The 27978-nt window shown below is 40.7% G+C and overlaps 1 protein-coding gene across 1 annotated transcript; it reads left to right on the top strand.

Annotated features, from left to right (window-relative positions):
• Nucleotides 1-48: 48 nt before the first annotated feature.
• On the top strand, nt 49-27542 carry ubash3bb (ubiquitin associated and SH3 domain containing Bb). Its single transcript, XM_079166742.1, has 13 exons — nt 49-251; nt 19594-19647; nt 20523-20709; nt 21795-21993; nt 22349-22518; nt 22596-22804; nt 22929-23073; nt 24081-24399; nt 24531-24623; nt 24720-24864; nt 25075-25181; nt 25305-25414; nt 25766-27542. The coding sequence occupies exons 1-13, from the start codon at nt 124-126 to the stop codon at nt 25901-25903; spliced, it is 2004 nt and encodes a 667-aa protein (XP_079022868.1). The 5' UTR covers nt 49-123; the 3' UTR covers nt 25904-27542.
• The last annotated feature ends 436 nt before the right edge of the window (nt 27543-27978 follow it).

Here is a 27978-nt window from a genome sequence, read left to right as displayed (position 1 = left end):
CTGCCTCTCTGGCCGCAAAGCGCTGCTCTCCGCTCGGCTTCAGTCGTCCTCACCTCTCCCTCTCTCTCCACTCATGCGGACCCGGCCGACGCTCTCGGACTAGCCGGACGCGGACTGTCGACCATGGCTGCCAAAGAGGACCTGTACAGTAAAATCATCCCGCGGAGGCTCCGGCAGAACCGGTCGGGTTCGGTGAAATCGGGCTCCAACCTGGACGTGCTGTTATCCATGGGCTTCCCGAGACCGAGGGCGTAAGTAGCCGTGTGTGTGAGTATGTGTGTGTGTGTGTGAGCATGTGTGTGTGTGTGTGTGTGTGTGTGGAGATTCACAGGCATGTGCGCAGGTCATCCGGGGACCATGACGCGGACATGGCCGGTGTGTGAGCGTTGAGTAACGGTTTCTGTTGTGGGGTCGTACGCATCGCTCCACACAGCTAGCTACAGAAGTTGACTGAACAAGTGTAACGTTAGCTAAAGATAGCTGACAATGTTTTACACTTTTCACTGTTTTGCTTGGTTTATTAAACTGGAGCCACTCACTGTAAACAACCACACAATTAATGAGTAGAATACAGTCGAATAAAGTAAAAAACAGTAGAAAAAATAAACATAAAAAACAGGATAGTACTGTAACAGAGCTCAAATGTGTGGCACGAGATGGAGTTACCGAAGTTAACACAACCAGTTTAATGTTAGCCAACAACGTTTTACCTTTTTTCACTGTTTGTACTTGGTTTCAACTGAAGCCACTCACTGTAAACAACCACACACAACTAAAGAGTAGAATACAGTCAAATACAGTAGAATTTAACCCAATTAAAACAGTATAATACTGTAACAAAGCTCTGCGACACCGAGTTAGCAAAGTTAACAGAACAAGTGAAAAGTTTGCTAAAAATAGACAACATTTCCCCCTTTTTTCACTCTTTGTACTTGGTTTAAACTGGAACCGTTAATGAAGATTAAACCATTTATTTTCTTTCTTATGTTTATGTGTAAGTATGTAAGTCATTTAAAGTGGTGTTGTAGTCGTTTTCTTGAGGAGCTGTCATGTTCAGAAAACTGTAGTCAGGAGTCATGAAGTCATGACTCTGACTGTGTGTGTGTGTGTGTGTGTGTGTGTGTGTGTGTGTGTGTGTGTGTGTGTGTGTGTGTGTGTGTGTGTCATACGGCTAACCCTGTGTCCTCTGCTGTTAATGAATGGAGAGACTGTCTATGACTTGGCCCAGATCTGTTAGTTCACATCCATCCCGTCGGCCTCAGTCTCTCCCAGTAAACATTACTGTATACTGGATTTCACCAACCACAGCATCCCCTGCTTTATGGTCTGTTTGACTCTAAATGGACCATCATTTACTAAATGAACATCATGCTGTATTGAAGAAGACTTGAAACTAGAGATTGAGACCATAAACTCATGTTTACAATGTTTACTGAGGTAATAAATCAAGAGAGAAGTAGAGTCATTTTCTCATAGACTTCTATACAACCAGAGGAGTCGCCCCCTGATGGACACTAGAGAGAATGCAGCTTTAAGACACTATTAAAACCTTTAAACCTATTTCTGTCCATATTTCTGAAATCTGAGAGAAATCTCACAGAACCTTTCAATTTTCTCTCACTACTATACATTTAACCTTAAAGTCTTTCCACCTCTGTCGCCCAAACAGATGTCATGAGTGTGTGTGTGTGTGTGTGTGTGTGTGTGTTAGAGGAAGTGTGCTGTGGTTTGCTGAATAGACACAGCAGACGATGGCCCAGAACACACTCCCTCAGGGAAGCCACAGCCTCTTTCATATCAGCCATGAGTGCTCGGCCTCAATACGGACACTGATTAACTCTTTTTCTGTCTAAAGTGGTTGACCCAGTAAATCTTCTGACCAACATCAGGTGTCCCGTTTCTGCTGCTAAAGGAGTATTTCTTGTCAGGTTATTGTTTTTTGGTTCGATTGTTTCCTAACATGTAAAATAAATTAGTAAAAGGAAAATGAAAGCGTGAAATAAATGACATTTAACTGTAACAATTTATTGAGCAATTTATTCAGTAATATCTTTTTACTGATGATACCAAAGCTTTGGGTATGAATCTGATTTCAGCGTTTAATCAATGAATCAGACTTGACCTAAACATTGCTTTCCTAACTTTATAAAAATGAAAATACATAGATCTAAATGTCCGATACCAGATCCAGCTATTTGAATCATTAAAAAAAGGACTCGCTCCGAATATTTCTCTTGACGACACATTATTTTTTTAAACTAATCACAAATATTCAACATAAGTTAGTATTCTAACTTAATGTCTGGTGAAATGTTTAAAAGCTAGTGACGGGTACATGTTGTACATTTACTGTAGACTGGATTCTCCATGTTTGTTGGTGGGAAGCCAGTGAGGGGTCGCTCCTTTTACTTCTACTTTGTAAGTTTGACTTCATTTTAAAGTTAATTTCTGCAGCTCCAGGGTTTTATCCCTCAGTCTTGTCATCAGTTAGAGAAAGTGAAAGTTCTTTGAAAGTCTCCCAGTGTCTTCATAGTGGAATGGAAGTTTGGTTTTTAATAATTAAAGTTCTCTGTTTGAGTCCTCTCCTCTTAAACCCCCACTAGAGTAGATGTTTCATAACACTGAACAAAGTCTGCCTTGTAGCGCTTTTAAAGCAGCTAAAATTGGGACTGAATCTGCACTGCAGTGTTTTTCACAGATGAACCGATGCAGTGTTTAAGTGTTAGAGATCTAGAGGCGGACTCTGTGATATGTGGTCTTAAATCTGATGGTTAGAATCCTGTCATGGATTTATGTCACGGATCAGATCAAAAGAAAAGAAAAAAGGGAGCAAATATAACTTTTAAAGATCCACAATCACATTTTTTTGCGCTGATACTAATTACTGATCATCACTGATCCATATTATCAAATACAGATCCCTTTGTTGTTATAGCATCCAGACTGCTCTGAAGTAACTTTAAACCATCTAAAATTCTAAATGTTTTTATTTTTACTTTGTTGTATTCATATATTGTGTTTATTTACATAAAAACAATTCAAATGATAAGGAAATAAAGAGATTGTATTTTATTGATAAATAAATCTCTTCATTATTATGTTTGTTGATGTATAATAATGTGCTTAGAGCTAGTGTTCACAAACAGCTCATAATTCATCTCTAATATCTATTTTATATTCATGTGAAAACATCTCCTTCAAACTACTGGATTTATTGAAGTTTATCAACAAAACTACATTTTACAGATTACATGTGAACACATCATGATAATGTTATAATGTACCTTCAGCCAGTACTCATGTTCACTGAGCAGAGCCTGAAGGCATCATGATGTAACTGAAGTGAACCTCCGTTGGTTAGCCGTTAGCGGTGCTGCTAACGTTACTAGCTCTCCTCCTGTTGGTTTAAACACTGATTGGTTGTTTACAATGTAACATTATCAGAGACTAGAAACACAAGTTTTACTGAGTCAGTAAAACTTGTGACATTAATCTGCGGTCGATGTACAGCTGAGTTCTTAGGTTCCATAAAAATGGAGGCCCACTCACTTCCTGTGTTTTTGTTTCACAGTTGCTCCGATCATAAAAGTGAATACTGTTACATTGAGAACTATAATGCACCACGTATGTATGTTTGACATATTTAATGCGCGCTTTTCTCCCTGCTGTTTTAGTGTCTTCTCTCCCGTCTTAACAGCTGTCTTCATGGGACATTTTTCTGTGTAACTCTGCTGTATATTTGCTGATTTTTAAAGCAGGAAAAGTAAAAAATGTGTACATATATATGTGGGTTCAAGTCTGCGAAATGGGAGCTCTAAAGAGCAGTGGAGTTGGTAACTCATGAATTATTGAGTCGTTCCCTTGTTTTCTTTTTTTTCCCAGCCCAGCATCTCTGAAATGCAAATGAATGTGAGTTTATTCTGAAGGTTTTCCCCCTCTCAGCTCTTCTGGGGTACTATTTGAAGAAGACATACCTATTATTACATATATATATATATATATATATATATATATATATATATATATATATGTGTCTGCCATCAATAGGGAGCCTCTTAACAAGGTCACATGAATGCCATTAGTTCTGCTTCCTGAAACAGGAGAGGTGCATCAGTGTTCTTCACTTCCACTGCAGCTCGCTGATCATATCACAGTTCATTTAGAAAGCAGGCGAACAGACGGCGCTATCAGATTATAAGTCTCGTCGTCTGCACTTAGATATCTCACCGTATAGAAGAAACTCAAGGTAGTGCAGCAAGTTATCATTACAAACTACCTCCTCTATAAGAAGAACCTCTGATAGTTATTTTCATCCTTTATATCAAAGGCGTGTTGTTGTGTTTTATGCAGTTTTTATCAGAGTCTCCTTCCTGGATGATTTCATCCATTATTTGACCACCGGAGGCTTTGTGTCTATTAGCTGGTGGCCTCAGGCAGTGATGGAGAGATTCAACGTGAGCAGAGTAAAAGTGGATCAGTCAGTTAGCGTGAATGTTTGAGTGATATATATCTATTGATGAGGTTAGTAGGTTACTAACATCTTTGGGTTTGAAGCTGATGATTTCCAGTAGTTATTTATCTTGAAATCTCACTATTTCAGTGCCTTAAAGTGACAGCGAGGAACCAGTCTGAACCAGTCTCAGTTTAGTCCTGATCCTATATATCAGTGATTCTCAACAAAAAAAATTAAATAATCCTGTGCTTTTATTTTGAAGGGGACATTTTATGCAGTGGAGTTATTCACACTCTTTAACAGTATTTGGCGTTATTGCCTTGTAATGCTAATATACACCCGCCATTTCACAGTATAGAAGAACACCCACAAAGTTTGTTTTCATATGCTAATTGAGCGAAACGCAAGTACGACACCGACTAAATGAGATATGAATTTTCTTACATTGAGGACAAAAGAGGGCAAAAACCTCAGTGAGTTTTGTGCAGCGAGGTTCTGGCACAAGAAAGCATGAAGCTGTTTTACTCGTTTACGTGAAACATGTGAGGGACGGGGACTTACAGGAACAATTTCTCTGCACAAGAGAGCTCCTACACTACGGCTGCAGAGGACATTTTCAGCTCAGGTTCAAACTGCACCATCTTTTCATTAAATACATTTGAGAAGTTGAAAATTTGGGTCGCGGCTTGTCATTAAGGGGTGATGGTGGGTCCCGCAGCCAGACCAGTTTAGTCCTGATCCTCTATATGAACCAGTCTCAGTGTAGTCCTGATCCTAAATAGACCATCAGAGAGAAGATGGTCTATTTCTATATAGTTATTCTTAATGCTCGTCATTAAGGTTCACAACCAGTTAGAACTTCATCACTGTCACTTTAAATATGTGTAAAAATACATGTGGAAGGAAAACTCAATGAGTTGTTGGTTAAAACACATATTAACTTGCTGGTTATGTTAGTGAAGTTGTCTTCATGTACCAGTCTCACCTCACAGCTGTCGGCCTACAGTTGCTGAGTCAGCAGCAGGTCTTCACGTGGACCTGGAGGCTGTTAGGATTGACAGCTGTCCTACTTCTGCAAACCCCCCCGAACACAACACCATCAGTCTCACACTGCTTCTTTTTCTTTGGCTTTATACTCTCACGACATGTTCACCAGAAACAATATAAATATATATATAAAAGTGATCAATATGAAAGTAAGAGCATAATTGTTGACTCAACACGGCTCTCAACATGGCGACGACTGTTTACTTGACCAAAAGAAGCTATTTATTGACAATCTACTTACAAAATTGTAATGATGTAATGCATATACTCAAACCATCTCACAGTAAAATGTTAAATAATTTGGTGCCACACATCAGACATTTGATTATCAACATAATAAGGATGTAAAACAGTTTAGAGATTATGTGTTATTCAAAAACAGCTCAGACGTAGTTTATGTGCTGACTAAGTTTGTCCTCTAGATGGATTCCTCTGAGTTTGTGAGTCCTTGGAATAAAATTACATTTGTAATTATCTGCAGTGCAGCTGCATCAAGACTTGGCTGTTGTAGAAATGTTAAAAAGCTAGAAACAGGTGCAGTGGAGTACGTTTCCCATCACTTGATTCTGGATGGGCGTGTTTTTGGGGTGGGAAGCCAGTGAGGGGTCGCTGCTCGTGCTTCTAATGGTTAGTTATGCTACACTGACGACGTTTACATTCACCAAATATTTCGTTTTTTGCCCGTATTCCGAAAAAGACAATATTCCTACTAAGCTGTTTACATTGCTAATGACAATTAATATTAATACTCTACTAATATTCCCGTTTACATGCAGACATTCATATTCAGATTAACGTAAAACGAGCCCATAACTCATCTCATCGTGAATCCCACATGGAAGCCATTCTCTTCTGTGTTTGACGGGTCGATGTCCTAAAATGTCGTTTATCACGTCAAAATATAGAATCTTTTGTTTGGCGCTATAACAAGTAAAATATCTTGCTGAAGCAAACATCGTAGCACTTTTTTTCTGTTGCATGAATTCAATGTCTACATGATGTCATGTGTAATAGAACATCAGTGTTCAGAATGCTTTAGTCCAGTAGCCTTTGGTTCTCCTCCAGCTCATTCTCAACAACTATCTCTGTTTCAAATATCTTCACATAATATCGTCTGCTGTGCTCAGTGATAGCAGAATCTCACTGCGTCGCACACGAGGCGTCAAATAAATCCTCATTTGTCCGGCAAAAGCCCGTAGTGGCTGTCCTCGTGCTGAGGTCATCTCTCCAGCAGCCATTAAAGGTTAAGCATGAACGTCTGACATTAACCCACGTCGGGTAAATAAATAACCAGATTCAAACATTTACTTTCTGTGAGAGTAGACAGCAGTCACTGCCTCTGTTTGCATGTTTGTCACAGAAACTGACCGCCATGTAGGACTCTCATTCGGCTTAAAGGTCCCATATTGTGAAAAGTATTAAACGTTATATTATAAAGCAGTTTTCTCGACTCTGACTCGTCTTTGTTTTGACTCTGACTCGTCTTTGTTTTGACTCTGACTCGTCTCTGCGTCTTGACTCCGAACATCAGCTCTCTGCAGCCGCAGTCCAACTCCCTCTAAAAACATCACCCTTAAAACCATCATTATCAGACTCTGCCTTGCTCCTTCGCTCATAAACAAACTCTTTATGCTCTTCAGCACATTTCATTTTAAAAGTCTCACTGTTTCAGCTCAAATGCATAAAGCAAGCAGCTGACTCTGCAATATTTGTGCAAAACAAGACAGTTTTAGAGTTTTTCTCTTATAACTAAACCTCGTTAGCTGTACGCTGGAAAAAGAGGAATGATTCTTCTGTTAATGTCGGAGGGTCTCTATCTGTCTCTCTCTGTCTCTCTCTGTCTGTCTGTCTCTCTGTCTCTGTCTGTCTCTCTCTCTCTGTCTGTCTCTCTCTCTGTCTCTGTCTGTCTCTCTCTCTCTGTCTGTCTCTCTCTCTGTCTCTGTCTCTCTCTCTCTGTCTGTCTCTCTCTCTCTCTCTGTCTGTCTCTCTCTCTCTGTCTGTCTCTCTCTCTGTCTCTCTCTCTCTCTCTCTCTGTCTCTCTCTGTCTCTCTCTCTCTGTCTCTCTCTGTCTCTCTCTCTCTCTCTGTCTCTCTCTCTTTAACACACACCACTAATCTGTGAACACAGTTGCTGTTTTTATTTTTTAGGGCCCTGCGGGGTCTAAAGGATCAGGAACTAAAGTAGATTTGATTTTGCAGATAATCTCGTGCCCACTTTGATGTGAACTGTGTGTGTGTGTGTGTGTGTGTTCATTCACATATGTGGATGTTGTACTTGTGTGGTGTGTTATGTGTCATCTCCTGTCAGTGTGTGTGTGTGTGTGTGTGTGTGTTCAGTGGGGATCGAGCCATCTGTGCCGTAGTACTTTTGCCAAAATGACGGTTCCTGGAGCGTCTCCAGCAGCCGGCGTCCTCCAGCTCCCTCACATCCACCTCACTGAGACTCGGCAGGAGTTCTCCTCCATGTTGGAGCGTCTTCCTGCTGCACGACCGGATCACAACGATTTGATGAGACATTTAATTAGAGGCCCGATTGGATGTGGATGTATATCGCAGAGCGTTTCATAGAACCAGACAGTGCAGAGTTATTTTCAAAATTTTTAACACAACGGAACTCCTACATATACACACATGTACATATGTACACAAAAAATAATAATAATAGGGGGGAAAAGAAAGTTAAATTTAAAACATTAAATTAAATAAATAAAACATTAAATAATAATAATGAAATAAAATGTAATAAAAAAAAAATGGAAATTCAAATGAAAATAAAAAAATACAAATTTGCATCACAGCAAGGTTAGCTACAGATGAAAATATAGCATATTCCACTCTTTAAATAAAGAATCTTTACCTATCAGATAGAACGTGACTTGCAGAACAAACAGAACGCAACAAGAATCCGTTTCCTGACACGGAGATAAAGCTCAGCTCCTCTACGTCACATGATATCTAATCTATAGCTGCATGTGAAGCTCATCCTTCCATGAAGACGTGCGCTCATGCAGTCAGACCTTTATATGTCGAGGGAGTACAACCAGCAGACATTACTGCAGAGAAGAAGTGATCCTCTCCAATCAGTTATCCAGTAATGTACAAAAGGTATTGATGATTTTAAGTTCTCCTCGTGTCCTTCAGAAATCAATACTTTGGTCTAAAGAGGAAAGGGACAAGCTTAAGAAATAGATCTGATTCCACATCTAGAAGCAGAGACTGGTCCTAATGAAACAAGAATGGATTTATATTTACCATCTTTAATTAAACCTAACTAAGTATTTCACCATCTTTAATTAAATCTAACTAAGTATTTCACCATCTTTAATTAAACCTAACTAAGTATTTCATCATCTTTAATTAAACCTAACTAAGTATTTCATCATCTTTAATTAAACCTAACTAAGTATTTCATCATCTTTATTAAACCTAACTAAGTATTTCATCATCTTTAATTAAACCTAACTAAGTATTTCACCATCTTTATTAAACCTAACTAAGTTAATTAAACCTAACTAAGTATTTCACCATCTTTTACTAAACCTAACTAAGTATTTCATCATCTTTAATTAAACCTAACTAAGTATTTCATCATCTTTAATTAAACCTAACTAAGTTAATTAAACCTAACTAAGTATTTCATGATTGTATATTGATTGGAGGGCAGCAGGCTGATCGAGGTGTTTACTTATAATATGATATTATCATAGATATAATCATAAAGACTTTTTCATGTCTGACCTCTAAACTTCATGATATGACCAACATGATGACATTTTTTTTTTAAAAAGGTCAAATTCCACCTTGTGGATTTTGTATTATGATTGAAATGGAGTTTTAATTTTACAACCGTTTGAGAAGCTCGGAGTGGGATCTTGTTTGAGTCACATGTCTGTGACGGTAGATCTCTCCTCGTTGCCTCTTCTGTATTTTCTGTTCAGCCGTGACCTTAATGTCTTTCAGTGAACACATTTAGCATTTTAAAGGACACGCCTGAGCTTCCATATGTGCGTTTAAATGACTATAATTGTGTTTAGCGCTCCAGTTGATACGAGCACTCTGTCATGCTTCTGCTCTCGTACAATGAGACGTTATGTCAAAGAGATGATCGGGGTTTGGTTTGTGAGATGTAAATTATTGAAAAGGGGGAAAGAAATGATCGTCTGACAAAAAACACAATTTACAACAGAACAGACAAAAGCAATTCAGCAATTTCACGATTCAGCTTTATTGGCCATGTATGCGTACGCATACAAGGGATTTGACTCCGTTTTTTACATTACTCTCAACGTACATACGTAGAATATACAAATAAACAAAAGAATGTAAAAATAAAAACAAGGACAACAAAGTAGAATGCAATTATCAACTTAAATATAATAAATTAAGTGATAAATAATAGAAAAATAAATTAGTATTTCACCATCTTTTTCTAAACGTAACTAAGTATTTCACAATCTTTTCTTAAACCTCAATAAGTAGTTTTCTTGCCTAAACTTAACTAAGTTGTTTCCTGTAAAGACTGTGCCTGTAACAGGCAGATATTGACACGTGTTGCTGGACTTTTTGTAGGAAAACGCACAAACTCCTGAGCAGTAACTTCTTCTATCGTACAAACCGTTGAATGAGGAAACGTTGTGAACCAGATATGTTTCACAGAAGTTAGTAGAGACCCAACATGGAGTTAAAAGGAGAGTGAATGTTGGCCTCAAATTCATCAGCTGGACACAAACATGACTCCAAATGAATGCTCATGTTGCTCCAAATCTGACTATTTCTTTGACTGATTTTGTGAAGCAGTAGACCTCACAGTGACAGAAATGTGACTATGGTCGGTCCAGAGAGAGAAGAGTCTGGTGGGACGATGCCAAGTTTTAAATTGATCCATGAATATGTGTGTATAATTGGACCCTCTGTGGGCTTGAGTCTATATTTTGTCTCCAGAAAAGACCAATTAGTATTAACGAGCTGGGAGGACAAACGCCAACAAAAGGCTCTAAACACTGAGTTCATTTTCAGCCCCCGAATCTCCTCTTTATTACTCAGCACATTAGAGTTTTAGCTCTTCAAACATTTCCTGAATGAGAAGGACGAGTCGTTTCACCGCGGGGACAAAAGTGGTTCAAGCTTTCTCGATCAGGAAGAAAAACTATGGTTTGAAGAGCCCAGCAATAAATAAGAATGTTAATGTTTTCATTAAGAATGTGTCAGTTCAAATTCAAACTGATAAACATGACGTGGTTAGGGTCTATTTTGGATTAAGCCAGAAAGTGGTCAATATTAAATAGATACGGGATTATGAAATAAATCGGCTAATTAATAAATTGTTTAAAAGTGATAGCTGTAGTTAATGAGCTGTTGGTTTGAGTTATAAAACAATAGTCGTATAAGTCTAGTGGAGTGAATAGTACAGACTTTATACAAGGCAGCAGTCCATTAAACTAAGTTTATTGTCCAAATTGTGGTAAATTGACACAAAATCTAAGCCAACGGCAGCTTAAATCCACAAATATCTTCATGGGGTTGGTGCTGGTCTTAAGAAACCGGTCTGAGCTGAAGTGTTTGAATGTGGGTGCTTTTGTCTGGCTGGAACAATGTACAGCAACAAAAAATGATTATTAGTTCTATTATTGTGACGGAAGTTTGTATCCCCGTCGGCCTCACACATCACAATGCTGTCTGAGTTTAGAAACAAAGTCTGAGGACAAACACACAAATACAGGACAAAATACACAATCACTGAAGCAGCTTTAGGAGCAAACAACCAACCAAATGATATCTGGAGCGAACGCAGCCTCAGAAGTTAGTCAACTTTAGCTCGACACGATACCTTCTCCAACCCTAAAAAATATAATTATGTTGTTTAAAAAGTGGCCACGAATCAATTCATCTCCTGAATCAACCAACGTAAACGCTGTTCATTCCCAGCAAGTCAACACTTATTTCCCCAGAATCACTTAGTTTGAACCAATTTGACCAACTTGTTAGTCTTGACTTGAGACTTGTCGGTCTCTGACTGTCTTGACTTGAGACAACACTTGGGACTTGTCAGTCTTGTCTCTTAAATGCTGGGCATTTATAGATCTTCAGGCATAAAAAATAACTGTATTAAATAGTGAGAGAGGGCAAAACCTGTGTGTGATTAAACTCTTGCAGCCTTGTGATGTTTTAGAATCACTGCATCATAAACACAGTGAGACTCAGAGCACCAGTAGGTTTTTATCTCTGTTGGAACTGAGGTGACTTGCTTCACAAATCTGTTTCTGTTCACGTGTTCAGACGCCCGTTTGTGTACTCAAGTCTCCACAGTATGTGTGTGTGTGTGTGTGCGTGCGTGTGGTCGTTGTGTGTGTGTGTGGCTCTTTGTAAACAGGAAGTGTGAGGATGCATGAAGCCGTGGGATTTCCCACAGTGACAGGATTCAGCTCAGCTGAACGAGGCTTCCCGTGAGTTGGCGGCGTGTGCTTCCTCCTTACATGGCGGGGGGGCTCGTTTGTGGTCCGTGTGAATATTAAAGTAACGTAAGTAAATAATGTATAGACCCATTATGGTAAGAATCACACAGGATATTTAAGTTACTTTATTTAGTGTTGATTTTGAAGCTTTGCTCCTGGAGGAGGAGGAGGAGGAGGAGGAGGAGGAGGAGGAGGAGGAGGAGGAGGAGGAGGAGACGCTGTTGCTGCTGCCAGGTCCAAGGCTGCAGGTGAAGCCGGATCTGGGTCTGTCCGCGGTGGACCGGTCTCTGCTGGAGGATCTGGTGAACCTGCATGATTTCATCTGGTTTCACCAGAATCCGACCCGGTGGCTCCGATGACGAGCATCAAGAATAACTCTATAGAAACAGACCATCTTCTCTCTGATGGTCTCTTTACTGATGGAGGTCTGATAGAGGACCAGGACTACACTGAGACTGGTTCAGGACCAGGTAAAAGTTCCTCACAGTAACACTACAACTTGGAACTGATCTGTCCTCTACACCAAACAGACCAAAGTCCAGTTGCTTTAAATAAAGGACTCAACTTGTCGTGTACATTATGAGCTGATAATTACATCACGAGCCACATTTGAATTGTAACATTATGAGTTGTGAGTGCAGCTGGTTTCCACATGTGTTGCGTGAGTCTATGGCAGCAGGCGAAACTAATGAAGGTTCAGCAGGTGTCAGACAATGAAGGGACGGATCAGAGCCTCGAGAATTATCTTCCATCCTCACTGCAAAGACAACTGGCCCGACAACTGCTGACTAGTTCCTTCATATGAACTGCAGCCCTCTGACAGCTGCTATGAAGCAGGAGACATCAACCTGCTTCACCGTACGGTCCTACAAGAGACTGACATTATTAATTACAATGTACTATGATTGAAATCTATTCTATATTTTTGACTTTTATATTCCTAAGGCCTTTATGAGACATCTCTGATTCCGTCATTTCTTCAGGTGAATTTGGAACATTTTGAGGTTTTAAACCACTAAGTGTGTGTGTGGAAAATGAATGACTAACGTTGTGGGCATGAAATAATAAGTGAAGGTAACACCAGGTTGTTCTTTAGTTGATAGGAGGGGGTGAGTCATGAGAGAAATAAAGCTCTGCTAAATAATAGATGCAGGATGTCTGATTGAATAATCAATGGAAATAATGAATGTTCCCCTCCCCCCTCAGTTAAAACCTAACAAATCACCCACTGAGTGTCAAAGTGTTTCACCAATAGATTCTTTTTTTACAACTTATACAACTTATATGACGTGATGAAGAGCTAGCAGTTGAGTGTGAAAAGCTTTGCAGTAAATACCAGAAAATGTTGAGTATTTTTAATATATGAATTATTTAGATTATTAATGAATTATCTCAATAATTCAGTGTGGATTACTGTCAACTATTATCAGTTGGCATGATATTGAATTGATCTTTCCATTATATTAAGCAGTATATTTAGTTTAAAAACACAAATAATATGAGAAGTTTATTAGAGAACTGTTGTAAAACTCAAATGACAAAGTAGCTCATTGATAATGTGACATTTCTTGACATACTGTAGGTTACATGTTTCCATAAATGTTAAGTAACAAGTGGATGAGTTTCATGTATCGTATTAGCTAACAAGGTTAGCAAACCACGTTAGCAAAACTACAAGTAGGCTAACCTAACGTTAATGTGACGGGAACATCCTGCTTCTCTGAATGTCATTTATTATTTTTAATAATATTATTTTTAGCTAGTTTACTCGGGGTCCGACACAGAAATCACATTATATACATTCAAACATCGCATTACATACCAAAATCCCCATCCTCACATTACTTTACTTAAAGATTAGCCATATATTAGAATGCGGTGAGGTGGACACTTACATTGTGCGAGACGAGAGATGTAGCTCACTGAGCGATGTCTCGCAAAAAACAAATGATACTACAACAAATCTATGACCAACTGAGACTTTCTTAACATGCAAAATTATGAGGTTATCACGTCGCTGCATGATGTGCAGGTTCTGAGCAGTGTTGTGTTGTGTTGCGTTGGCGTGTTGCTCGCTGCCTTGTCTGTTTCTCTTCCTGTCTCTCTCTGAGAGTCGAGTTAACAGAGGATCTCTCTCTACGGTTGGAAAACTTGGTTTCACATCTCTGTCGGCGAGAAAGAGACGGTGGATTTTTCACAATAAAATGCTTTGAAGACGATTGGAATGACTGGATGTGTTATCTAGGTGACAAAAAGTGACCTCAGAGTGAAGCTGAGGACAAGCAGCACAGCACTCAACAGCCTGTATTTAGTTTGACGTTTTTTTTTTCTATATTTTTCATTACTGATGAGGAAAAATCATCACTGAGGGACGTTTTCCTACAAAGTCCTTTTATTCAGTCAACCCACACTGTTCTGTATTCTCACAGGCGAAGAGTTTTTGTCAGTGAAAAACAGCTGTAGAGCAGGCGTTCTATCGTGGGGATTCAGGGAGCGGCAAACACCAGAATTTAACAAATACATGGAGCCAATATTTTGATAAACAAGGATGAAACTATTTTTATTATCTATTCATCAACCAATTATTTTTGTGGATTAATATTTTTGTTCACAAAATGTCCAAACACGGCATCACAATTTCTATTGTGACATATTCAGATGGCGTGTTTGGAAAGAGCAACCGTACAAAACTATAACAAAATGATAATGTACAACCGGTGAGTTTTTGAATTTTTTTGCTTAGAAATTGCCTCTATAGCATCCAAACATTGTGCAATTAGCAGGCTAGCTAGCTGACTAGTGTAAAGCTGGCTAGTTAGCTTGCCACCATGCTTTAATGCTACACTGGTTACAAAGAATTAGCGGAATGGCATGCTGGTGGTCAGTGGCAGCGCTAAGTCCCTCCTCCTCACTCCCCATTGCTTCCGGAGAAGGACAAGCTAACTAGCAACTTAGCTAACTAGCCAATTGTCCCGGAGAGCTGCGACACACACTTTACTGCCCCACTGACGTGTGTTGTAACTATTGCAACTGACACCAATTGCCATTTTCTTTTGTTTTGATCAAATAACCACGGAAACCAGTTCAATGTCCGCTCTACTTTTATTCTATTTCTATGAGTAGCCCACCTTTTTGAAACGATATTTAGGACTATTGGGCTGTATCTCACACACACACACACAGCTTCAAAGAGAACTACATTTGCTTTGATGCTTCCTGTATGTTCGTCAGTTTCTGGTGTTTCTGGTCCATAATTTGTGGCTGTAAACTGGATTTGACCATCAGTCTTCTAACAAACTAGAAATGTAGAAATAGAAACGTAGCAGAAGACACTGGTGGCTTTTCCAAAAGACGCCTTATTGAAATATGTCGGCTCTTTACGAGACAAACCAGAGTAAAAGAGATAAAGATGTTTTCTGTTGACAGCTTTATTTTATGCTGCAACTGCTTCGAGCCGTTGACTTCAGCTCAGCTGCATCAATCATGAGCTCAGTGCTGAAGGTTGAAAGTCATCTTGGAGGCTGAGGGAGTGGTGAGTATCGGGCCTTTGAGGCTTTAGCGAGGCAGCTCTCTGAACAGATGGGGCTCACATTTCATTTCTTTCATGATTCAAACTGAAATGAGTTTGTTCCTAAAAACAGCTCCTCTCTGTGTTTACATGGGATCGTCCTGGCGTCCCCGCTGGCCTCTAATCGTCATGTTTGACTCAGCTCGCCTTATGAAACAACAACCCACAGCCATGGAAACCCTGACAGGCAACAAGCAGAAACAGGAAGTGTGGGTTGAATCCAAATACACATGTTTTATCTTCTTTTTTTTTTTGCTGTTGTGTTTTTTTTAGTCATGATTCAGAAACAGGTACAAAAATGAAAAAGGTAACTTTAACCCTCTGAACTCAAAGCAGTTTCAGGTTGTTTCTTTGCTCCCGTCACATTCTTCTCTCTGTGGTCTCGTTTTTCACTTCAAAATAAAGGTCCTGCTCCTCTATGAAACAGAACCATCATGACTAGAAGTAGAGAGAACTAGAACATGTCTTTAGTGAGAATAACACAGTTATGATGATATCAATCATTAAAAAGAAAGAAAAAAGTTGAATTTCTTTGATAATGTTTTTTACAAAAAGTGGAAAACAGTGGAATCTCACAATTTTAAGTTTTTTTTCGGTTGCGTTTTCTGATGGAAGTCTTGTCACACATGATGTGTTCAAGGACCGTTGGAAAGATAATAATCAAACGTTTGTGCTTCTAGCTGAGATGAATGGTGAAGTTTTGGCGATCGTCTAAAGGAAACATTCATTCCCATCCCTGTTGAGTTGCATTATGGGAATTGTAGGATTCAAAGTTTTGAAGCTTGATCCCCACTAAGTAGTAAAAGTCAGGATTTTGATAATTCTTGTTTTAATTTGCCTTAATACCCAATTGCTTGAGTAGCCCTTTAATCCATCACATTAGAACCACGTATAATGACTCATCCTTGTAGTTTTTCTGTATTTTTACACATTTTTTACTAAAGCTTAAAGGAAATCATCAGCAGCAACAATTCACAGAGTGAAGAACCAGAAGATGTGTTGTATTGCACTATTGATCCTTTGTTGATTTGTTTATTGAGGCAAGTTATGCAGCTTTAGAATCTGATTTAGACTAATTACAGTAGTTCTTGCTGAGTTTTGGCTCATTTCACTTCAGCTCAGCAACATTTGTTTGCTTTTCAAGCAGGAGTTGCTTGTTCAAGCTCTTGATTTTGGACTTAGCTGATCCAAAACTGTACATTTCTGCTTCTTCAGCCATCCCTATGTGTGATTTTTGTTTTATTTTGGATGATTTTCATGCTGCTATGACACGGCTGCCACCACATGCGAGGGTCTTTCCCGTGGAATGCGGTGTTTTGCTTTAAACCAGACGTTAACGGGAGCCGTGCCACAAATATCTCGTTGTGACTCATCTGTTCATTGAGCTTCTTCCCAGAAGTCCTTCAGAATCAGTCAAGTGTTGTTCACTCGTGTTTATCTTACTGAGCAATGCCTTCTGCCTTGATATTGATATTTCTGAAAGTGTTGTCGTGAACTCGAGCTGCAGAAATCAGAAGCAGAAGAGTCTCGTTGAGGCTTTTCTGTAACTTCCTGGATGATTGTTCAGGTTTTTCTTGTGAACGTTTTGAAAGTTGTCCGACAGCCTCTTGTGCAGTGATTAACATTTCTGCAGTTTGGTGAAGCCTCCGTGCTTTCGGGTTTCAATAGGAGCTATTTTCACACTGTCAGCTGCAAGAGTTTCCTGTGATCACGGTTTGATGTGCAGACAACCTGAAAAACGTTTGTGCCTCCTGGATGTGGGATACGACATTACATATTTACAATGACAAACATTCTAATGATTACCTCAAGTCACAATATGTTCTTCTCTACGGTGCATTGGCTCATTCTGACTCCATCATTTCATCTAAATCTTATAAACTGAGTGCTCATCCAAAATCCAGACAGATCAGCTGCAGCTAACTAGCTAGTTTAAGCTAAACAGATCAAAATGAAGCTGAAATAACGACATAATGATGATGATTCATAAAAGGTCTGAATTTATTCTTTGTCACGTCTATTAGCAAGACGACGAGCAAATCACTTTTAAAATGCTTGTTTTCTGAATGGAGTTTGGATCGATCGGTGCTAGGCTATGCTAACATTGTAGCTAACGGTATATTTCATAGATGAAATTCATTGATGTTTGTGTAGCTCTAGGGAGCATCTACATCATGTAATAACACTGTTAAGGGTTGAAACACATACCATAAACCTTTAAGCATTATGGATTTTTGTCTCTATATTTGTTATATACACATATTTAAATAGGATTTTAGAGAATCTCTACACTGACTAATATAGTGACAAAATGAATGACATGTGCATCACAGGACCTACTTCTCCTTCTCAGTTCTTTTCTCATAGTTGTGAAAGCCTTTCAGTCAGATATCAGAAGGTCATTAACTCTAAATGTGACCCAGATGTTAGTTTCTTTATGTTAATATTTACTGTTTGTTGGGTTCAGTGGTTTTGGCCTTTCCTCTACCAGCTTCCTTCAGCTTCTCGCTCTCTCTCGTCCTTCTTTCTGGTTCTCTCTCTCTCTCACATATTTATATGGTATGTAGGTCTATGTAGGTCTACACCTGTGGGACACGGCAAAGCAGCCGCCAGCACACGAGTGAGACGTCTCTGACGTCTCTGACGTCTCCGCTGTGGTCAGAAGTGCAGCGTACTGAGCTCACTGTGGTGAATCTGCTTTAGAAAAAAACAGTTTTACTTTGAGCTTCCAATACAATTATGTTTTAAAAGATATCTGCTGATGTGATGCATGTGATCTATGTGTATGTTTAACAGATTCACTGCAGTCAGGTCTGTTAAAAAACAACACTTTATTCTGCCTGCTAGGTGATTCACCACCGTCAACTTAGAATAAAATAAGGCAACCTCTGCCGAGTAAAGCGTCCTCTACTCTCTGAAGTTCAGTCAAAGTTTCACAGAATTGTTGTCACGTGACTGTTGGTCTCAGGAGAATCAATCATGGCTTCATAGTTGCGTTGAAGAACTCAGAATTTAATGTTTTTTACAGAATCTGATTAAAGTAAATGGTTTATTTGGGGAGGAATTTTTAATGAGACATGTAGAATGAAATGTTTTTGATGAAATATCACAATTTTAATCTTCGATTTGTCTGCTTCTTTCTGATAGAAGCGTTCCTCAGCCATGATGTGTTCAAGGACCATTAGAATGTTGAAAGTCTTTACAGCTTCTGGCTGTGATAAACGGTGTATTTTGGGGGATTGTTTGAACAAAACATGCTTTTCAATCAATCTATTTTGGGGTTGAAAAGGTTTGTTCACATCAACAACGTTTGTCTTAATAATAACAAATGAAAAACAATAAAATACATAATTAAAGCAGATTTTTTATTTTTTTTAATCCAAACATATCTGCAGCCACCTTCAACGACCTACAATAATCACATCCTGATGCTCTGAGAGCCTGCAGTCATTAATGCGTCCCACGATCCCACAGGATGCTGAGGAAGCTGCTTCCTCCCCAGAGACGGAGTACGAGCTCTTATCTCCTCCTGAGTGTCGGCTAATTAGATTTCTGTGTTTCTGATGTGAACAATCTGATGTGCCTTCTCCTTCAGCCTCCAGGTGTAGCTGAGCTGAAAGAGACCTCCACGCTGCTCTTTTTTAACGGGTTGTGAGGAATATTTTGTGCTTTCTTCAAATCAAAACATTTATTTAAACAATGACTATCCCACCAGTCTTCTCTGATACAAATGCATTTCCATTTGACATTGTGATGTTTTTCTGTCCTTAAGTTCCTCTTTAGATGTTCAGTCTGAATAAAATGAATAATTCACCAGATTTCCTTCTCCGGTGATATTGTTTGTACTCAGTTCTGTCCTTTAACTTGAAACCGTCTTTCCTTTAGATGCCTCGTCTCGTATCTCTAAAGTGTTGACAGAGTTTCTGTGGATGAACAGTCCTTCTTTTATTTACCATCTGCTGCTGGAAACAAACTTCTGTCCAGAGAAGATCAATGAGAATCTTCGCTCACAGTTCAGACTGTGGAAGAGTGTTTTTAAAGGACATAACTGGATTCTGTTGTGCTCTGTTACAGACTGAAGGCTCTGGTGTCAACAGGAGGTCGCAGTGTTCAAGCAGCATGTGACTGGTGAGTTGTGTTTACGGTACATTCATGTATAAGGACCTGTGTGTTATACTGCCCCCTGCTGTAGGAGGCTCGTAAACACTACGTCTACGTTTCATGTTGATAATTCATGATTTATTGAGCAGCCTCATCTCTCTCAGTGACAACACCTTAAATAATGAATGCGTTTATGAGTTTCAGGAAATATTCCATGAATAAAGCAGCTGTTGGACTAGAATGTGTCCACATCGGTGAACTGGCTCTACAGCTGAAATAATCTGCATTCAGGGCTGTGAAGGTTATATTTGGGCAGAATTTCATTAGAACTGTGCAACGTCATTATTTTATTTTTCGCACACACATCAGACTTTATAAAATCCAGAGAGTTAAAAAAATGTAAATGTAGAAATCTGACAGGAGAAGTGAAGAAGCATCAGGTTCACACAACGGACCTTCATCATGAGATACAGCAACAAACACACAAACTACTAACTAATATGATTTAAAGAAAAATACAACAAAAGATAAAATGACAACAAGAAGAACATAAAATAAACACTAACCTACTAGTAACCAAAAATCAAGAATTATATACATATTTATTGGTTTTCGTCTGTATTGTTTTTCATGTATTTATTTGGATTGTTGTTTACAGATTGGTTCATTTTTTCTGCTTTTTTTGTGTGCTTCTTGTTTTTTCTTTTTTACTATAAGAATATAATTAAACATCTTTTATTAAATGTGATGACAATTTCCTTTTAAAAGTTTTAAAAGTTTTTTACATTTGTTTTAGAGATGCCGAGCTAACGTGTACTTATCTTTATATATCTGTACAATACGATATCTGTACATAGAGAAATGAAAGGCATGATGTGAATCAGGTCTGTCCATGATTCCAGGCTCTTCTCCCACGTGGACGACCCGTTCCTGGACGACCCTCTGCCCAGAGAGTTCGTCCTCTACCTGCGACCCAGCGGACCTCTACAGAACCAGCTCTCACACTTCTGGCAGCAGAGCCGGGTCACTTGTGGCAAGAACAAAGCCCACAACATCTTCCCCCACATCACCCTCTGCCAGTTCTTCATGGTGAGTTAGAGCCGTTCACCTCTATGATGGTTTACGGTTGAAGGACGTCTGAGCTGCAACCTAACTCAGTAGTGTTGTTGTCTAAACCTAACTCAGTAGTGTTGTTGTCTAAACCTAACTAAGTAGTTTTGTTGTCTAAACCTAACTAAGTAGTGTTGTTGTCTAAACCTAACTAAGTAGTGTTGTTGTCTAAACCTAACTCAGTAGTTTTGTTGTCTAAACCTAACTAAGTAGTGTTGTTGTCTAAACCTAAATAAGTAGTTTTGTTGTCTAAACCTAAATAAGTAGTGTTGTTGTCTAAACCTAAATAAGTAGTGTTGTTGTCTAAACCTAACTAAGTAGTGTTGTTGTCTAAACCTAAATAAGTAGTTTTGTTGTCTAAACCTAAATAAGTAGTGTTGTTGTCTAAACCTAAATAAGTAGTGTTGTTGTCTAAACCTAACTAAGTAGTGTTGTTGTCTAAACCTAACTAAGTAGTGCTGTTGTCTAAACCTAACTAAGTAGTGTTGTTGTCTAAACCTAACTAAGTAGTGTTGTTGTCTAAACCTAAATAAGTAGTGTTGTTGTCTAAACCTAACTAAGTAGTGTTGTTGTCTAAACCTAAATAAGTAGTGTTGTTGTCTAAACCTAAATAAGTAGTGTTGTTGTCTAAACCTAACTAAGTAGTGTTGTTGTCTAAACCTAACTAAGTAGTGTTGTTGTCTAAACCTAACTAAGTAGTGTTGTTGTCTAAACCTAACTAAGTAGTGTTGTTGTCTAAACCTAAATAAGTAGTGTTGTTGTCTAAACCTAAATAAGTAGTGTTGTTGTCTAAACCTAAATAAGTAGTGTTGTTGTCTAAACCTAACTAAGTAGTGTTGTTGTCTAAACCTAACTCAGTAGTTTTGTTGTCTAAACCTAACTAAGTAGTGTTGTTGTCTAAACCTAAATAAGTAGTTTTGTTGTCTAAACCTAAATAAGTAGTGTTGTTGTCTAAACCTAAATAAGTAGTGTTGTTGTCTAAACCTAAATAAGTAGTGTTGTTGTCTAAACCTAAATAAGTAGTTTTGTTTTCTTAACCTAACTAAGTAGTTTTGTTTCCACAGTGTGCAGACCACCAGGTAGAAGCCCTGTGTGAGGCCCTCCAGGCCTCCGTCCAGTCCTGGCGTGGTCGGTTCCCCAGCCCGCTGCCTCTGGAGCTCTACACGTCCTCCAACTTCATCGGCCTCTTCGTGGAGGAGCAGGTGGCCGACGTCCTCAAGCTGTTTGCGGCCGACTTCGCCACAGAGGCGGCCAGGAAGGCGGGTAGGAACCACGAACCGTTTACCCACAATGCCTCTGGGTGCTGCATGTCTTCTCTCTTTATCACTGTGTGGCATCATAATGCATTCACTGTGTAATGTGTGTTGACCGGCTAGTGGCAGGATAGAGGTCGTGTTGGGTTATTAAAGCACTTTTATTTTCCGTGAAGATGAAAGAAGCGTATTTTGGAAACTGACAGAAAAGATTTTCAAGAATATCGAAAAGATCCATAACTTCTAAAGTACCGATAGCAGAACCGCATCGATACTCCGGGTTACTACTCATTTAGAACCGGGTTTCTGGGAGCATCCCTCCTTTCTTGTTGGTGTGACTTCCTGTCTCACTCTCTCGTCTCCAGAGGTCCACGTGGAGCCTCACAAGAAGCAGCTCCACGTAACTCTGGCCTACAACTTCCCCACCAATCACCTCCCGTCGCTGGAGAAACTGGCCAAGGGCATCGAAGTCAAGCTGGGCTGTGATTGGCTGGCGGTCCTGTTCTCCCGGGACATTCGTTTTGCAAACCACGAGGTGGCTGATATTCACACTAACAATGGTTTAAAAGTCACAGAGATCTTATCATTTATTAAATCTCCGTGCGTCTGCAGACCCTGCGGGTGATGTACCCCTACGCGCCTCAGAACGAGGACGAGCTGGAGCTGGTCCCCGGCGACTTCGTCTTCATGTCCCCGGTGGACCAGAGCAGCACCAGCGAGGGCTGGGTCTACGGGACCTCGCTGGCCTCGGGGCTGTCGGGCCTGCTGCCGGAGAACTACGTCAGCCTCGGCGACGAGTCCGACACCTGGGTCTTCCACGGGTGAGCGGGATCACAAACGCTTTATTTCACAGTTTGTTTCTGCACATACAAGGATATTTTTATCTGCTCTTACAAACCAAAGTTTTTCAAATTAATGATCTGGTTCTCGTTGCGTCCACCACAGCTCCCATTCCTTCTTCAGCTGTGGGCCCACTGACAAGACCAGCAAGGAGAGGGGGATGTTTGACGGGCTGCTGGACAGCCGACGCCTCGACAGCTCCAGTCCTGGAGACACTCCCACCCTCAGTCTCATTTGTCATCCGATGCAGGTTGTTGTTATGAAATTCATGTAATATTGTGTCTTTGAAAATTGTGTTTTTTAAAGCTACAACATGAAAGTTCCACCTAGTAACTAGGTGGAACTTTCATGTTGTGTTGACTCTGTCGCCCCCTGTGGACTAAAGCTGTAGTGTCTCTGAGCACCAAACCTCTCATGTTACTGCAGCAGGTCTGACAGTCTGCTCCTCTCAGTCCTGGTCCTGGTTCTCCCGTGCCTCCCTTCCCTCCAGCGGGTCCAGTAATACGTCCTGGGTCTCCAGCAGAGAGGAGAAGCTCTGCTCCTGGAGGAGGAGGAAGAGGAGGAAGAGGAGGAGGAGGAGGAGACGCTGCTGCTGCCGGGAGCTGAGCTCTCCTCCTGCCTCCGGAGCTCTGGATCTGGGTCTGTCCACGGTGGACCGGTCTCTGCTGGCTCCGATGACGAGCATCAAGAATAACTCTATAGAAACAGACCATCTTCTCTCTGATGGTCTCTTTACTGATGGAGGTCTGATAGAGGATCAGGACTACACTGAGACTGGTTCATATAGAGGATCAGGACTACACTGAGACTGGTTCAGGACCAGATAGAAGTTCCTCACAGTAACTTTAATATTATTATATTAGCTCAACACAACGTCCCATGTTTGATTCCAGCCTTGAGACTTTCTCTCTCTCTCTCTGTCTCTGTCTCTCTCTCTCTCTCTGTCTCTGTCTCTCTCTCTCTCTCTCTCTCTGTCTCTCTCTCTCTCTCTCTCTCTGTCTCTCTCTCTCTCTCTCTCTCTCTCTGTCTCTCTCTCTCTCTCTCTCTCTCTCTCTCTGTCTCTCTCTCTCTGTCTCTGTCTCTGTCTCTCTCTCTCTCTCTGTCTCTGTCTCTCTCTCTCTCTCTCTCTCTCTCTGTCTCTCTCTCTCTCTCTCTGTCTCTCTCTCTCTCTCTCCTCATTTCCAGCCTCGTCATCGTCATCTGTCAAATAAATGATTATTATAGAAATGAACTCTCTTTGTGTCTCTTTGTGTCCAGCAGGTCCTGCGGATCAGCGGCGGTCACTCCCGGCAGCCCAAGCGGACTCTCTTCGTGTGTCGGCACGGTGAGAGGATGGACGTGGTCTTCGGCAAACACTGGCTCTCCCTCTGCTCCGACAGCAAAGGTGAGAGTCGAAAAACATTTCCTTCTCACTTTACTTCGAACGAACCGCGTCACAGCTTCTGTCCGTCTGCAGGTCGATACGTTCGCTCCAACCTCAACATGCCTCCCAGCTTGCCGCTGTGGGGGGGGCAGAGGGACTACGACATGGACGCCCCCATCACCGTGTTCGGATCCACGCAGGCTCGACTAGTGGGTACGTCTGCTGCAGTCAGAAGGACTGGAGAGCATTCTGTCTGTGAAGAGAACTGTGTGTGTGTGTGTGTGTGTGTGTGTGTGTGTGTGTGTGTGTGTGTGTTGTGTGTTTTAATGTGTGTGTTTTTTCAGGTGAGGCCTTGTTAGAGAGCAACACAACCATCGACTTCGTGTACTGCTCTCCGTCTCTGCGATGTGTTCAGACCGCTCAGAACATCCTGAAAGGTATCAAAGAGTCTCCTCCAGGAAACATCAGATTTATTTATGTATTTTATTAAACTGTTACGATGAGCTCTGATGATTTGAGTTTGTGTGAAACAGGTCTGCAGCAGGACGGCAAGCTGAAGGTGCGAGTGGAACCGGGGCTGTTCGAGTGGACCAAGTGGGTTTCTGGGAGCTCGCTGCCGGCGTGGATGTCGCCTGCTGACCTCGCTGCAGCCCACTTCAGTGTGGACACGACATACAGGTGACTGAAACACTCGGGCGTGTTTGTATTGTTTTTAAAACCAATCTCAGTCGTCTCGGGGCGTCAGGAGTTAGTGACGGTGTCCTCGCAAAATACACAATAAAGTACCAACATTCACCTCAGGAGACAACCTCTGGTCCTGCAGCTGTTCCTCCACTTTGTAGTAAAATAAGCCAGTATTAATAATACGTGGTGTTCTCCTGCACGCAGACCTCTGATCCCGGTCAGTAAGCTCACGGTGTCCGAGCCCTACGAGAGCTACATGAGCCGGAGCTACCAGGTGACCAAAGACATCCTGTCGCACTGCAGACACTCTGGTGAGAGACGCTCCACGGAGCTCCTGGTTGTTGTGTTTTACTGTATTGTTCCACTGCTGATGCTGCTTCCTCTCTCCTCTCTCCTCTCTCCTCTCTCCTCTCTCCTTTCCTGTCCCTCCGTAGGAAACAACGTACTGATCGTAGCCCATGCGTCGTCCTTAGAGGCCTGCACGAGGCAGCTGCAGGGCCGCGGCCCGCAGAGCGCCAAGGACTTCATCCAAGTGGTCCGAAAGGTCGGTTCACTTCTAAAATCCATCTGGATCTTTATACATCCCACTCTCCTATCCATCCCTCATCACTTCCATCTGGTTTCCTAAGCCCCCCCCCATTGAGGCTAGGTGTGCAACTAAAGAAAGTTGCCAAGTCGTTCAAATGTCCACTCGTATCTCCAGATAAAATGTGCTTTAAGCTAATAATCTGCTCTAGATTTGGTGTGTGGTGAGTGAATATATATCGTAATAATAAGAGTCAGAAGTGTTCCTTAAAGGGACGGTTCACAGCAGTTTGATGAAGGAACTATAGCAGAAAGAAAGTGAAACGTTTTCCTGTCAAACTGAATCCTGATCCCTCCTCCTGGTCCTCAGATCCCCTACCTGGGCTTCTGCTCCTGTGAGGAGCAGGGAGACACGGGGGTCTGGCAGCTAGTGGACCCTCCCATCCTCCCCCTCACACACGGACCGAACCACTCCTTCGACTGGAGGGAGACGCTTCTGCAAGAATGACGTTGCGATCTGAGCTCGACCTGATCACACACTGTGGCTGCTGGAACCAGTTTCAGACCAGCGAGACCCCCCAAAAAATACTGGACCCTTTGAGTGACGGTCTGAGGAAGCTTCCTGTCGGGAGACGAGGAGCTCCGGCTGCTGGTTGGTTGGTGAACTGAGGGTTTAGAGGAACTGCTTCGGGCGACGTTAGTCTGGATGAGACCGTCACACGTAGCCGCGTTCACGTCGGGCTTTAAGCTCTTTGATAAAGTTTCACATTAGAAACGCTGAACGGAAACGAGAGACTTCTCTTTGCAGAATGAATTCTGACGTGTAGAACATTGAACTCACATTGTCGATCAGATGTTTCTGATGACGCCGTCTTCCTAAATGTGTGTTTATATCGTGTCTTCCTCTGAACAGCTTGAAACATGGACAATAGGAGAAGTTATTTCACACTGTTCTCCAAAGAGAGACCAGAGTCTTTAACCAAGAATGGACTGTTACAGGTTAATTCTTCACATGTTCAGAGAGCGTGGCGAGTATTTAAAGCGGTAATAAAGCGTCACTACGGGACAAAGAACAACTCTTTAGAGCAAACGTTCCCACTCACAGATAATAAAGAATATGATCAGAATCCTGACACAAGAGTTCACTTATAAACATGTTAACAGAAGAATAGAAACAAAGTGGTTCAATGACCACAGGTAAAGTCCATGCTCACTGCTTTATCTTAGAATATAACATCACTTCACACCTGAATGAACTGGATTTAAAGCTGCAGGACGGTTTAAGAGTCACTTTTTACAAAAAGCTTTCTGTCATTTATTTTGAAATGAAGCCCTTATTATTAGATTCTGTGTTATTTATAATTCATCCAGTTCAATTTGAAAACTACAACAATAAATATTGAGATATTATTCAGTTGAACTTTCTTTATTTAATTTAACAGTCAGTTGTTTGCTTCATACAGACGTTAATACAACTGTTATGTACTTAACAGTACTTTACAGTAATTGTACAGTAATTATGGCACTAAATCACAGAACAAGCGAGACGTTATTGTGACGTTCTGGACCTTTAACGAGGACTCTCCACCTGGACCTCGTTAACCTTTAATTGGCTCTACTTCTTCTTCTACTCTGTTTTGTGGCAGATCACAGCCACGTGTGGCCTCTAGCGCCTCCTTCTGACCAACGTATCTGTCGCTGAGTTCATTCGCTCCCGACCAGTTTACGGAAACACGCAAAACTCACATTTATTTTTTTTGCGACATTTTAAAAGTTTGCTTAAAATTCACCTAACAGTTGAATGTTGTTTTTATTGTGCGACTAATATTAAGAATCTAATAACAAAGCCGTCGTTTTCTTGGCCGTGGACTTTTGGATTCTTTGAAAAAGTGACTGTTTTGCAGAAAGTTTTGCATAATTTGAGTCCACAAGATCCAAATGGTTTGTGTGCTGATGACATCATCACATCAGAGCTGCTCTCCTGCACAGATCGCTCACATGTCAAGTCTTCAAGACGCTACCGTCACCGTGTGGTTATTAATTCATGACGTCTCTGTCTTCTGCATTTGACGTAAACAGAAAAAACAGCACAAACTGCAATATGGACAATCGTACAGCAGCTTCTTGATTCTGCTTCCAGCACATTGTTCGTTTAAATGTTGTTCAAAAGGTTCAGAGTAGCTGTAAATAATCAGGTTTTAAAGAAAAAAACTAAGAGAAAGTCTTCCAGTTGTATTTTTTATTTATTTATAAACCTTTCTTCCAGATGTTAGAAATATTAACAAGCATGCAAGAAGGTGTGCTCGTTATCTCAGGTGCATTAAATACAGATGTGCAGCTTAGTTTTATTGAGTGAGTGTTGGAAACAAAGTGAAGTCTCCTGATGAACTGACTCCAAGCTGCAGAAGAAGAAGAAGAAGAAGAAGAAGAAACTTAAGTTGCATGTTTTGAACGTTGTCTTGAACATGTCGGAGTCTTTTATGGAGACGTTTATGTGTTTATGTGTCCTGTCTGTGACATCGGGTGTTTTTTAAAGACGTATGTTTCAAACTTTAACTCCGTTCTCTGAGGTCAGGTTTTAAT

This window comes from Pholis gunnellus (assembly GCF_910591455.1).
Source record: "Pholis gunnellus genome assembly, chromosome: 9".
Lineage (NCBI taxonomy): Eukaryota > Metazoa > Chordata > Actinopteri > Perciformes > Pholidae > Pholis > Pholis gunnellus.
The sequence above is the reverse complement of the archived record's forward strand: the minus strand, read 5'-3'. Positions and strand labels throughout refer to the sequence as shown.

What these genes read in the sequence shown, in the direction of transcription:
- ubash3bb (XM_079166742.1), top strand. Translation starts at nt 124, where the DNA reads ATGGCTGCCAAAGAGGACCTGTACAGTAAAATCATCCCGCGGAGGCTC. An exon ending in TTCGTTTTGCAAACCACGAG is followed by an intron (nt 22,519 to 22,595) that starts GTGGCTGATATT and finishes GTGCGTCTGCAG; the next exon opens with ACCCTGCGGGTGATGTACCC. An exon ending in CGCTCAGAACATCCTGAAAG is followed by an intron (nt 24,624 to 24,719) that starts GTATCAAAGAGT and finishes TGTGTGAAACAG; the next exon opens with GTCTGCAGCAGGACGGCAAG.